Here is a 14,220-nt window from a genome sequence, read left to right as displayed (position 1 = left end):
AAAAAAAAAAAAAAAACCTACACATTTTTTTAACATACAACCCAAAGGTCAGTCAGAACCTAACAAGTAAAAATAATTTTTTTAGGTAAAGAATCTCCTAGAACTGGTATGTAAAGGCATTCTACATTGCTATTCATGTACTTAGCAAAAGATTGCAAGTATAGTTCCTTCCTAAGACCCATGGCAGTAGTCTTAAGCTATATAACCAGCTGGAAATATCTCAAAATATTTGTCTCATACTACAACTGGAATGAGGACACTTTACAAATGATCAAGTTGTCAGTTGTGGTGGTAAATTATTGGTTTCTCTGAAAATGGGTATGAGTTTACATGAGTTGGTGAATTGGTAATCATTGAAGCAAACTTCTTTGCTGACTTCTGGTAGTTGGATCAGGGCTTTGCTGACTTATAAAAAAAAAAGTTGGATTAGGGCTTTGCTGAATAGAATAATTTTCCTTTTCATTTGTTTGCTCTTGATGGTATTGTTTCACATAAACTGTTCTTCCAGTTGCCTGACTGTACATATCACGTTGAACATTTTCCTTGTGTTTGTAATACATTGTTCGTAGGGCTGTTCATATTTGGTGGATTATTAGCTATATAATTTTGTTCGTGTGTAACTTACAATAAAAAATATTTATATTCAACTTGTTTCAATTTTAGATAATTTCCCTTTTGGTATTACATATATGCTTTCTGTCTGTAATTCTGAAATTCTGTCACTGATATTTGAATTTTGGTTTTCTCTGGACTTTGTAGAGCATAATGGATGAAAGACTTGGTGAGATCCAAAATCTTCTTGATAAAACAGTACAAGGTATTGTTCTGTTGGAAAGTGTATCATTGGAATTAACAGTATTTTATTTATTTTTTATTGATTTTGGAACCTGAAGAGAGATATATTAGATATTGTTATAACATCAACTAGAGGGGTCCTGGCAATAAGCTCTAGCTCAAATGGCATCTCTTCCTCTTGTAAAGTAATGTGGAGGGTGAGATCATGAATTCAAGATCCATTGGGAGATTGTAATTACCAATTAAAAAAGAAAAAAGAAAAAGAGGGGTCCTAGCATGGTCAAATCTAAGGTTCTCACTATCTCCTAACAGTACAAGTGCATTTAATGCGGTTGTATTACAGTGCTGTAATATTTTCTCTAGCACTCGGATAAATTGTGTGGAAGCTTGTGTTAGAGATGAAATTATGGTTCTTGAAAATTGTGATATGGAATAATGATGGTAGTGTATTAAAATGGAATTACTTGGAAAGGAGTATGTCAAAAACATTGGCAAGATGTGAAAAAAGTTAAGGAATGTGTCATAAAGTTTAAAAATTTCAACACACTGTCAAGGAAGTGGTTTCTCTGAAACCTTAAATGAGGTTTCCCATAGCATCAGAGTTGAGAAGGCCCGAGGTGGACTTTGCTCTGGGGAGAAGAGATGAAGGAGGACAATTAGCTATACCTATTAAGTTCTTGGAAATTGATCGGTCTGCACCAGTTTGCTTGAAATTCCTTATGACTTCCACGTTGATATTTAATGAGTTCCAAATACATTAGGCCCTTTACAATTATTACTCTATAATAATTTTTACAGTTTCTTTTAAGAACTGAGTTAATTCTATGTTATATTTTATTATCTTTAGATAAACTACATTTCCTCCCATGAGATTTTATGAGGTAATGGAGACCTACCTCTATTTCAAAATGAATGTCCTGTTTAACTTTTAATTCGTGTGGCACTTTCCCTTCCATTAAGCACCATTGATGTAATTTGAAGACAACATCGTCCCATAATATCTGAATACCTAAATTCCTCTTGTTTGTTACAAATTGATTTAACTTACTGATAATTGTCTGACTGACTCAGTTTTGGCAAGGAAAATATACATGGAAGGCATTGTTAAGCAAGCTTCTGATAGACGATATTGGGACCTCTGGAATCGCCAGAAGTTGAGTTCTGAACATGAGATGAAGCGTCGTCATATATTACAAATGAGTCAGGTAACCTATCAGTTATTTTACACTAGACATAGACATTTACCGCCTGAGTTTTGAATAAAATTTTGTATCTTTCTCCCTGTCCCAGGATTTGACCAATCAATTAATTGAATTGGAAAGGCATTTCAACAACCTTGAACTCAATAAATTTAGTGAAAACGGTGGATCTCATGTAGGTTGGAGAGCTCAACAGAGTAAATTTAGGCCTTCAAGGTATGATAAATGCATTTTGTTGTCTTTTGTTTAGGAAATACAATTGAATTCATCCTACTTCAATGTAAATTCCAAATTTTACTTCCAACTAAAGAATGGTCAAGTTATCTTCACATCGATCAATATATTGTATACTTTGAGGATGCCAATAGCAGGGTAAATTCACAAGGCTATTTAGTTTTAGCTCTCCGAACCTAGGTGGATTAATTTCTAATTTTTGCCTAAGCGACACATTCTTGTTGCAGACAGACTCAGTCCTTGCATAGTTTACACAGCACAATGAGTTCACAATTAGCAGCTGCCGAGCAACTTTCTGAATGTCTGTCAAAACAAATGGCAGTTCTAAATATAGGAGCACCTGTAAAACAACAGAATGTAAAAAAGGAGTTGTTTGAAACAATGGGGATCCCCTATGATGCCTCTTTCAGCTCTCCAGATGCAACAAAAGTTAGTGATACCCCTTCAACTAAGAAACTCTTGCATTCTTCTGGTTCTACTGGTGCTAAAGATGAGTCTCGGAGAAAACAATTGAGTGCTATGAAGAGTTCTGAACCCGAAACAGTGAGGAGGAGGAGAGACTCATTAGATCGGGTAATATTTCCTGACTGTTTCTATATTTTGTTTCCCAAAAAATTAAATAAGCCACTTTAAGCATTAAATGTTGTACTCTTTGCCAATTGATGCTCACTTTTAGAGCTCAACTTGGTCTGGCTGATGTTAGTTAGACTTTGAAGGCCAAATCTTTACCAAATTTGCGAAAAGAATCTGCTGTTGTTATTGATGTGATTGACTTGCATATTGTTTTGTCACTAGTTATATGTAGAGTTTGTTTAGATTATTCTACTTGTATTTGGTGATTTCCTGCAAAGAAGAATAATAGAAACATCTCTCTTCAGGTGAAAAGCATTAGAACTTTTAACAATGTTATACTTCTTGTATCGTTTTCTATCTATCAAGGTTGACGTATTTACATGTATGCACTTAGGGATATGTAGAATGAAGGTGAGAATCTCTTGAATAGATAACTCAATCCTCTCATTTCTCTTAATTTTCCGAACTTGGGTAAAGTTCAAGTTAATTTTAGCAATTTTCCCAAGCAGTTATGTGTAAGAAAATCTTTGCTTCTCACCAATTAGTGCTGAACAATCAAACTGACAAGTTTTTTCCGATAACCTGCATGCAGAGTTGGGCTAAGTTTGAACCTTCAAAAACAACTGTTAAACGGATTCTTTTGCAAGAACACCACAAGGCAAGCATGAATGGGTCATCCTTTCTAGTGGATAAGCAGCATTTTAACCCTCACATGCTTAATGTTTCAGCAGCTGAGCGCCCACTGGTTCACATAACCCCTTCAACCTATTCGTCTCTAGACAAAGGTGAGCCAAACTAAGTGAAAACCACAAAGTTTTTTTGACTTACAGTTAGAAGCTTAATAAGAAACAGTGGCTGATCATTGCTCTTCTATTTGTATTGTGTATTCTGCAGGCTTTCAGGATACATCTACAAAACAAGCCTCTAAGAACCCAATTCAATTCACACGGGCGAATGAGGTTCCAGCACCATCACAATCTGTGGGGCTAAAGTTTCCTACATTGCAAACAGACAATGTTTCAGCATTGTCATTTCTGTCAGCATCTGAATTTTCACCTGTAATAGGAAAAGATCGCACGAGGGAAACTCGCGATATCACCATAGGACATTCCTTCAGCGAAATAACTTACAATCCTGGTTCAGTTCCATTAAATGAGGCCAAGTCTATGATGCAGTCTGAAACTAACCAACATCAAAAGCCATCGATATCCACAATGTTCCCCACACAAACAGTGTCATTGCTGAAGAAATCCAGTGAAATGTTTAATGCAAGTAGTAAAGAAGCTATGCTTACTTCCACAATTGGAACTATTAAGGATAAGGCTTCAACTACAAAAAGTTCACTTTTTGAATCTGGAGAAAATTATGACTCTCCATTCTCTTCCACATTTGGTGTTTCTGCAGTGCCCACCCTGAGTGGAAAATATCAGTTTCCTGCAGGAAAAAGTGAGCCTGGTGAAAATGTGCTAGTTTCTTCTACATCTTTGGTAGTTTCAGCTCCATCATCTCCAATGATCAAGTCGATGACAGCTCCTCAATCCTCATCAGCTACTCCAACCTTTTTATCTTCAATGCCCCTGAGCAGACCTTTCACCACTTCTAATGCAAGTGCAGATGCTAACCTAACAGTGCCAACATCCTCATCATCAGCTTCCCCTTCTTTAATTACCTCTTCCTCTGGTTCCTTTTCATTGCAGTCTTCTAAAACATTGGTGCCCTTTTCTACTCCAATATCCGAGTCTCCTAAAACAGAGCTTCAACCTCCTACAGCCAAATCTAGTTTGAAAACAGATAAGGATGCTAGTAAACAAGTATCATCTCTGCAGTCTGAGCCTCCCAAAGGTGAAATCGAATCGAAGCTTGAACCTTCAGTAACAACTGACCCTACAATTGAAATTTCAACCAGTCTGACATCTGGAAGCCAGCCCAGTTTCAGTAACATGGCAAACCCTGCACCTAATGTGACATTGAATGCTCAACCAGCACAGCCATCTACTGCACGTGTTCTATTCCCAACACCACTCCCAACTTCTGGAAGCACAACTGGAGAAAAGAATGAAAGTTTGGATGTTGCAGAAACAGAAGAGGATGAGATGGAGGAGGAGGCTCCTGAGACAAGTAACACAGCAGAACTTAGTTTGGGAAGCCTTGGTGCATTTGGTATAGGCTCAACCCCTACTGCAACTGCTCCAAAATCGAATCCATTTGGTGGTCCATTTGGTAATGCATCATCAAGTCCGATGAGCTCAGCATTTGATATGACGGTTCCTAGTGGACAGCTGTTTCGTCCTGCATCTTTTAGCTTCCAGTCTCCCCAGTCTTCACAACCATCTCAACCGACAAATTCGAGTGCATTCTCTGGTGGTTTCAGTACTGGAACAACAGCTCAAGCTCCAACTCAAACTGGGTTTGGCCAGCTAGCACAGATTGGATCAGGACAGCAAGCACTGGGATCCGTTCTTGGGTCTTTTGGACAATCAAGACAGATTGGTACCAGTCTACCAGGTACAGGTTTTGGATCTCCCAGTGGTTTTGGTGGTGGTGGCTTCACTGGCACTAGTTCCCCTGGTGGGTTTTCAAGTGCTGCTAGTGGTGGCTTTGCTGGTATATCATCTACCGGTGGTGGGTTTGCTGGTGTGGCTTCAGGGGTTGCTGGATTTGCAAGTGTAGCTTCAGCTGGTGGGTCTGGGGGATTTTCTGGTGGTGGGTTTGCCGGTGCTCCCTCAGCTGGTGGTGGATATTCTGGTGCTCCTGCAGCTGGTGGTGGATTTGCCGGTGCTCCCTCAGCTGGTGGTGGATTTGGGGCTTTCAACAGCCATCAAGGAAGTGGTTTTTCTGCTTTCAGTGGAAGCACAGGAGGAACTGGAAAACCTACCGAGCTCTTCACACAGATTAGAAAATAGTTTTATTGGGTTATGGCTAAAAACTCATAGGAAGCTTAATTTGATCCCAAAAGTCTAATTCCAATGAAGGCAGTTACTTGACAACCACCTAAATGTGGTAAATGATAGATTCATTGGGTCATTGGCTGTTCATCTTATCATGATGTGGCGTAAGATTCCGAGTCATGTACATTGATATAAACTTCCAATAGGTTAAAGTTTTTTTTTTTTGTTTTATTATTATTTTTAAACACAGGTGTAGTAGCAAGTAGCAAGCCGAACTAATTTAGCTGCTCCGAAGTGTGGCTGGTGGTTGTTCCCCATTTTTCCTTGCATGACAGTACCTGTACCAAAGGAGACCATGCAAAGTCTGGTGATGAGCCATGTTGTTTGGTAGGATCAGTTGTAAGTTCAGAGTACACTTCTCTAGTGTTTCTTATTGATGAACGACCAAAACATGCATGGTTGAAACGTGAGCCCGTCTGAATGGGAACAGATCAAGTCATTTATTCATCAAAGTTGTCTATTATATATATATATATATATATTTGTAATTGTTTTGCCATTGTAAGTTTGTAACAGTTGTTTAGTTATTGGGATTTGGTACGTAGAGAATGAGATCGTAATTGTAGCCGCTATATAACGTAATTAAGTTGCTCATCAAATTGCAAAGGCTTGTTTTGAGTCTACCAAATGCAGCTCATATGTGCACCGATGTGGAATGCGAATGAAGCATGAACCTACGTTTGCATGGTGTAGGGAGTTTCGAGAGTATTTGTTAATGTGGGGTGGGTTTCGTGGGGGAGCCATGCAGGTGCTAAACTTCAAACCCAGGACAAAAGCCTTTTAATCAGCTTCTCTACAAAATTCAGTCCAAAGCTATTCCTAAACTATCCCAAGCATTAAGCAATTGACAATGCACATGTGCCTAACAAAATTGAGAAGCTACAAAGGGATTTTTCGTGGGGTGATTTTATTCTAAAACTCGTTTGTTGGGATGGGATAAGGTGTGTATACTTTTTGCCAATGGTGGTTTAGGAATTAGGAAACTGATCACTTTCAATAGAGCCCTATTAGGAATGTAGCTTTGGCGTTTTGGGGTCAAGGAGACTCAGCTTTGGAGGAGGGTGGTAGCTTTGAAATTTGGAGATTTTTTTTTTTTTTTTTTTTTAATATTATATTTTAATTTTTTTATTAAAAAAAAAATCTAAAGAATACAACACTTTATCAAGTTAAAATAGAGATGCAAGAAAAATAAAAATAAAATCCACCAAAAAATTGAGGGAGAAAGAGTGGGAAATAACCCATTTTTTGTGAGAGAAAATTATGTAAAAAATAGAAAAGTGAATGAAAAATTTATACTAAGAAAATGATAATAAAAAGAAACAAAATAAAGAAAGATAAAAAGAAAGAGGAAGAGTGATATCAAGGTAGAATGTTTAGGGAGATGTAAATGTAAAGGAAATGAGAAAGGTTGGAGAAAGTGTAAATGTTAAAAAAAATGAGTACAATTTGATGAGCACAATTTTCTTTTATTTGAATTTAAGTAAAATATTACATTTTTTTATTTTTTATTTTTAAAAAGAGAGAGAAAATATCAATAATTTAACGATAAGGAGGATGCGGTTGAATTTGAATATTGAATCAAATAAGATGAGAAGCAAAAAAAATTAAAAGATATAACAATAAACACTAAATTATCCAAATTATGCTATGTAATGGAATACTATTATATTTTTATATACTATCTTTAATTTTTTATAACATAATTGGATAAAATTTAGCGATCAAAGAGAAAATAATAATAATAATAACTTAAAACACAAAACTAAATGTTATTAACCTAAATTAGAGTTCTAAAAAACACAAAAATTTATCAACCTAAAGCGGAGATGCAATAAAAATAAAAATCCACCAAAACATTGAGAGAGAGAGAGAGAGAGAGAGAGAGAAGAGAGAGAGAGAGAGAGAGAGAACCTTTTTTGTGAGAGATAACTATGCAAAGAATGGAAGAGAGAATGACAAATTTATAGTAAGAGGGAGTGATTAAGAAGAGACAAATAAAGGAAGATGAAGGGAAAGATGAATAGTGATATTAAAGTAGAAGAAATTATAAGGTTCTCATAGTGGACAAGTGACGTGGTCCACTATTTCACTAAAAAACTCCCACCTATTTAAAAATATTGAGTTGGAAATTTTTTTAAAAACAGAAACTGATTACTGACTTAGCAATTTTAAACAATTAGGAGTCTTTTAGTGGAATGGTAGACAAATGATGTGGTCCACCAAAAGACTCTATAATTTCTCTTAAAGTAGAGAGTAGTGGGAAGACGAAGAGGTAAGAGAAGAAGAAAGATTGAAAAAAGTGTAAATATTTTTTTTTAAAAAGTGAATGTCAAAAAAAAATTTATAGGAAAATTGGAAATAAAAAGCATATATATATATATATATATAGATGTTAAAACTAACAAAGATGAATATGTAAAGTTAATAATTTATTTATATTTTTTTTTGTAAAAAAAAAAGAATAAAAAAGAATAATAATTATTTGACAACGAGGTGGGGCAACAAGAACCCAGCAGCAATAAATGCTACGCTTTAACTTTTAGTAACACTAGTCGTACCCCACACGATGCGTGGGAATATATATTTTGTAATATGATACAATTCATAATTTATTCTCTAAAATTTATTGAAGATAGTTTTCTCCTAAAAACTTGAACTATTTCTAAAATTATTTTCCAACTCTCTATCTCTACAAATATATCATTATATTATTTTGGTTTTTTATTTTATTTTATTTTATTTTTTTAATTTTATAGATATGATATTTGAAAACCAATAATGGAGGGACATGCGAACACAACATTAGATTTCTATTTTTCTTCCCATGATGAGATTGTATTATATTTTAATTCTTCTAAATTTTGAGGTGCAACCTTCATACCAATTGCTAAATCCTTCATTCCCAAAAGTGATGTCTAGTTAGTTGCCAACAAAAAAGAATAAGACCACAAAAAAAAAAAAAGAAAAAAAAAAAAGAAGTAAAGTGAAGTTTTATAGGTTAGAATCATCACGTACAAAAACTTATTTACAATAAGGTATATAAATAAAATACATATTAAACAAACCTTACTTTAGCAAAATGATCAAATTTAATAGATCCTCACTTATATCAATTTCCATCAAAGACCACCAAATTGTCAAATAGTAATATGCCATTGATTCCACCCATGTCTACTACAGACATTTATCAATGTGTCCCTATACAAATCACTCAATTATTATTGTTTTGAATTCCCACAGAAAATCAAAATAGAGCGTATACGAATTGTAAACTTGCTAACTCGGCCAATTGTTCTTACCTCGGAGAAGATGTCTATTAACATTCCAAGTTATGAATTTCAAATGGCTACAGGAAGTTATCAGATTGTATCAGTTGCTATGCCCAAAAATAGCAATTGCTTCTACCTTCATTGGAACACATCAACTATATCATATTGTGTTTAATAAGGAAAAAAATAGTAAAATCCAAAAGAAATAGTATTGTTAAGATTTGTCTAAAACTCATGTACATAGTATTCTAGATATTCAAAAAAAGAAAATCAAGTTGTTGAAAAAATAGCATAATTCAAAATCTAAAACTAAAAATCCAATTAATGTTCATGTACACAGTATTAAAGATAGGTATTCAAAAATCAAGAACCAATTAATTTTTCTATCCTCACAACAGTTAGCATAAAGCTAGGTACTAATGGAATTTAAAAATAACTCAATTCTTTGAATTTCCTCACTCCTAGAATACCAAAAAATTTCTCATAAGCTAAATAATCCCCAAAGTTATTCGTCAACCAAACAAGCCAACTTAGGTCCCAAACACAAAAATTCTAGCCACAATACAACAATCTACTTAAGCTGATGTACTTTGAAGAATTAGAGTTTCCTTTAAAATATTAAGATAAAAAAAATTTAAACTATTACATCCCAAGTTCCATACACAAACAAAAAAAAAAAAAAAAAAAAAAGATTCAAACTTTACTCTCTTTTCTTTTTCATTTTCCCACAATTTCTGGGACACCAAATAGCCAAATTAAACAATAAAAAACAAATTATTAGCATAAGGAAATGAAATCTAATATAGCTGTGTATTGAACCATAAAAAGCAAATTATCAAGCACCACCCAAGAAAAGCAACAATTTTACTCCTCTTTCCTTCAAAATATTCTAAGAAAAGAATGGTTACCAATTGATTAGTATGACCTTTAATAGATTAAAAAGCCTCCAATGATTGCGAGTCTTGATCATTGACATCTGTCAAAGAATTAACAAACAAAACAGAGATAAAAATGAAATTTAGTTTAGCATATAAGACGATGGGAAAAAGAGAACAATAACAATTTCTCTTTGATGAAAATGAATAACACTCTTACTATAAAACAAAGACCAAAATAAAAACATCACATTGAACAAACATATTGAGAGTAACATTCCTACAGTCTAGAGAATGGCAACCATAAAACAATTTATAACAAACATGATCAAATGCCCAACTCAAATAATTTTTTTTAAAATATAAATATATATATATATATATTTTAATAGTTTTAAGACCATGAAAACTCAATCTTTTTCATAATGAAAACTCAAAATTAAACTACATTTTTTTTTCCTAATAATGAGATGGGAATAAAAAAAGAAAAATAAAGAAAAAGAATAATACAAATAGCAGAACTCATTTTCAGTTTATACCCTTTGGACTTTGGCTACCAATGTTCACCTCTCATCTGCTTTAGTTTCGTTTGCAAGCTCTAGAGTCATTATCTATCTCTTGCGCTCACTTGATTGGGTTTTGGTAGATGAACTTGAGCCATGACCAAAAGAACGGAAAAAACACTCAAGAAACTATCGCATTGAAGGCCATACCGATCAATTTGTAAACAGAGAACAATTGAAAATTTATAGAAAAAAAATGAGAGGTGAGGAGGTTGCAATCTATCGGTGACTATAAAAATTCAATATAATAGTGGCATCTCAAGAGTCTGGGTTAATGGAAAGACACATGATAGATGTGGAGATAAAGTATTAGTGACTATAAGAATTCCATATAATAGCGGCATTTCAAGAGTCTGGGTTAATGGAGAGACACATGGTAGATATGGAGATAAAGTATTGCCGACTATAAGAATTCCATATAATAGCAACATCTCAAGAGTATGGGTTATGGGTTAATGGAGAGACACGCAATAGATATGGAGATAAAATAACACCTGAATTTAAAAAGAAACTCAATAAATGGCAATCGATAAAACAAAAAATAAAACAATAAAAGAAAATAAAATAAATGATGACATGGTGCTGACGTGGCTTAACTGGAGCGTAGCAACATTAAACGCTGCGCTTCAACTTTTAATAATATATAGATAGATAGATAGATGTATAGGAAAAAAAAAAAAAAAAAAAAAGACAAGTTATGGGCTTCATAAACAGATATTGATATAATTTTTCAAGGTGACAATTTAATTCAACTCTAAAGGTATAATATCTAAATTGAAGCGAGGCCCATTAGCTCTGCTTGGCTTCATGATTTTTATATGCCTCCATGCGTGGAGATTAAATTGAAGCTGTGTTGAAGAATTTATTGGCTTAAACACCAGATGTTGCAGCTAGGAGTCTTTTGAAGTCTGGCGCCTCTTGACAAACGTCGAGTGGGAATACCATTCCAATACTTCAGGAAACATGTTTTTCATCCAAAACATCACCTTCATCCAAGATGGCTCAGTCAAGTACATATCTCCCCTGCAAGCACTGGCCACAATTGCCTTGGCACACCCTTCTGTTGACTTAGCTGGGATCCCGGTTGCTAGTTTAGCCTATCCAGAAATCACATTCAGAAGATGAAAAGTTCCCTCTTTGTTTAAAAAATAATAGTGGGAAGTGTACATAATGACTAAGTTGGAAGTAGAAATCACATATAACAGGAGTGGTATTAGACATATATAAAAAATTTACTGCATAAGGCTTACAAATTGATGTTTCATAAACCATGTCAGGAAAAAAAAAAAAAAAGATTCAACAAGGTTAATTAGTAGTTAGTACAGTCATTGTATGGTTTAAGTGATCATTTTCACATTTTAAAGGGTCTTTACCATACCATTACTCAATACTATTAAAACATCTTACCCTCTTGGTATCTAGTGGCTTAAGGCACTTAATTGCCTCTAATATAAATGCAAGTTTTTAAACTTGATTCAAGATCATAGGCTGGTGACGGAGGCTTTCAGGTTTCATTTAATTCACAATATACCTTTGATAATTTTGTGGGTGATTTTGCGGACATTTCTGACTTAATCAAACCAGGAGTCACAATTGTTATTCCAATATGCGAACCAAGTTCAACCCTCAATGTCTCAAAAAAGGATACCAGGGCTGCCTTGCTTGCCTGTAGCCATCACAGATTTACAAATGAATCAATTAAAAAAAAAGTGGGAGTAGGGCATTCCAATTAAGAAGGTTTCTTACATTGTAGAAACTCAATCTTGGAATAGGCAACCATGCTGCAGCTGAAGCAAGTACAACAATCTTTCCCTTTCTTTTTCTCAAGTGTGGAACTGCATTGTGGGTGCTATATATTGAACCCCAAAAATTTATGTCCTAGAAAAATATAAAGTGGGATTCAGTTAATGCAAGAAAGCAAGTTAAAAAATCAAATAAAAATTTATAGGGGCTTAATTCTTGTAGAACCGCAGCTTAGCATCAAGTTCCTAATAGATACGATTGTTTTAGTGTTTTACTAATCTAATGTGCAAGAATAATTTTGAACTCTAGGGTGTAAAGAATTTGTTGCAAAGTTGTTGAGTATTTGGATGTAAGTAGCCAGTAGGATTTGAACCAAAAAGCCTATTTCATAATGAAAACATATTATAAGTTACTAGACTAGGCCAAAACATGCATTTGGTGCTAAAATGTGTAAATTTATTTAAGGGAAAGATAATTGTAAATCCTAAGAAGACATGATCAAAAACATATTATAACAGGAAAAAATGCCATATTTTGCAGTCTCTCCAACAGGTAACATTTTCTTATAAATATTTTGATAAAATAAAAAATACTTAAAATATGGTTTTATAGAATATTATGGCATTCTATATAATAATAATAAAAATTAATTAATCATGTGAATTCTTTTGTTTACATTTCCTCTTTCAACATTATTTTATATTCTTCTTTCTATTTAGCATATATATATATATATATAATGGAATTTCAAGTGCAATTAGTAGCACCACCTTGTTACAAAATGAGACAGAAATGCAACCATATTGGTTTCGATTTTTACCATAATTGAAGCATAATCAGAGAATTGGATGGAATCTTCAAATAATTTAAAGCGTGCTACTCCAGCATTGTTCACCAAATGATCTACTGTTCAACAAAAACCACCAACCATAACACTAACATCTCAAAATATTTCCACAAAAAAAATCCTTACAGAAGAAAATGAAAGCTTATCACACATTCACTTACATTGTCCAAAGTGGTTCACTGTCTCATCAACAAAACGCTTGCAATCTTCAACCTTGGAAACATCTGCAGGTACCACAATAACCTCTGGGGATCCTAGTTGTCGGGCTCTATTTGCAACTTCTTGAAGACGGTCCTCTCTTCTTGCAATAAGGGCTAAACACGCTCGTCTCCTAGCATACTCATATGCAACATGCTACAAACTCACACATTGTAAATTTATATTAAAAGCCTTGTAAGTTGTAACTCAGTAATATTGACCGATTCTTCTAATAAAGAGAATCAAAACCCCAATTCTCTACTTTTTGAAAAATAATATCATGTATGCGGTATATGTAACCACTCTTTCACATAGAGGTAGACTCCACAAGTGTAGACCCAATCTTATGTGAAGAGTGGCTACATATACAATATACATGATATACTCTCTTACTTTTTGCAAAAAGAATTTTCAAAAGACTTACAAATTGGCGTGACAATGAATATAATTGGTATCATTTCAACAACTAATAAAGAAATAATGAATTGTAATTCAATTTGTGGTATCCTTACCATCACTTTTTAAAAGTTGACACAAAAATTCTTAGGTGTATAATAAAATTTGTAATAATTGTATCATCACTCATCTACAAAAGATTAATAGTATGAGATTGATACAAACCTCTCCAATTCCAGAAGATGCTCCAGTAATGAGTATGACTTTGCCCGCCACATTTTCACTGTATTTGGATCTTTTTAGGAAATAAAAAAACTTGAGAAGGAGAAATGGGGCCAAAGCGATAGTGAACACAATGAGCATCAAGGGAGGCAGTGCAATGCCCAAGAACTTGTGCAGAAAATCCATAGCTTTGCTACAATGGAGAGAGAGAGAGAGAAACAGAGAGAGAGAGAGAGGACAAATCCTTTATGTTTTAGTTTTCATGCACTTCGTGCGCAGGGGGTTAGGAGTCGTTAGATAGTAGGTTGGCAAACATTTTGCGTGAGAGGGAGTTTTGGTAGAAGGCTTCAAATGTTAT

General features: G+C 34.2%; 2 protein-coding genes across 5 annotated transcripts; one reads left to right on the top strand and one right to left on the bottom strand.

Annotated features, from left to right (window-relative positions):
• Nucleotides 1–697: 697 nt before the first annotated feature.
• Nucleotides 698–6,309, top strand: LOC111990952 (nuclear pore complex protein NUP214). Of its 3 annotated transcripts, XR_010623627.1 has the most exons (7): nucleotides 698–817; nucleotides 1,867–2,000; nucleotides 2,086–2,210; nucleotides 2,456–2,801; nucleotides 3,394–3,586; nucleotides 3,696–5,801; nucleotides 5,940–6,309. XR_010623627.1 is itself a non-coding variant. In XM_065760051.1 (6 exons), exons 1-6 carry the CDS (start codon nucleotides 766–768, stop codon nucleotides 5,702–5,704), a joined length of 2,859 nt encoding a protein of 952 aa, XP_065616123.1. In that variant the 5' UTR covers nucleotides 698–765; the 3' UTR covers nucleotides 5,705–6,309. The 3 variants fall into 3 exon arrangements, 2 of the variants coding, with proteins under 2 accessions (XP_065616123.1, XP_065616124.1); XM_065760051.1 differs by having other exon boundaries at nucleotides 3,696–6,309; XM_065760052.1 differs by lacking the exons at nucleotides 698–817; nucleotides 1,867–2,000 and having other exon boundaries at nucleotides 2,095–2,210; nucleotides 2,460–2,801; nucleotides 3,696–6,309.
• A 4,739-nt stretch (nucleotides 6,310–11,048) lies between these two features.
• On the bottom strand, nucleotides 11,049–14,195 carry LOC111990198 (11-beta-hydroxysteroid dehydrogenase A). 2 transcript variants are annotated; one of them, XM_065760048.1, is made up of 6 exons: nucleotides 13,866–14,195; nucleotides 13,208–13,400; nucleotides 13,020–13,102; nucleotides 12,203–12,334; nucleotides 11,988–12,122; nucleotides 11,049–11,553 (listed from the first exon to the last, which is right to left on the bottom strand). In XM_065760048.1, exons 1-6 carry the CDS (start codon nucleotides 14,046–14,048, stop codon nucleotides 11,347–11,349), a joined length of 933 nt encoding a protein of 310 aa, XP_065616120.1. In that variant the 5' UTR covers nucleotides 14,049–14,195; the 3' UTR covers nucleotides 11,049–11,346. The 2 variants fall into 2 exon arrangements, with proteins under 2 accessions (XP_065616120.1, XP_023877752.1); XM_024021984.2 differs by having other exon boundaries at nucleotides 13,020–13,105; nucleotides 13,866–14,190.
• Between the last annotated feature and the right edge of the window lie 25 nt (nucleotides 14,196–14,220).

The sequence above is a fragment of the Quercus suber genome, unplaced genomic scaffold (assembly GCF_002906115.3).
Source record: "Quercus suber isolate HL8 unplaced genomic scaffold, Cork oak 2.0 scaffold_351, whole genome shotgun sequence".
Taxonomy (NCBI): domain Eukaryota; kingdom Viridiplantae; phylum Streptophyta; class Magnoliopsida; order Fagales; family Fagaceae; genus Quercus; species Quercus suber.
The sequence above is the reverse complement of the archived record's forward strand: the minus strand, read 5'-3'. Positions and strand labels throughout refer to the sequence as shown.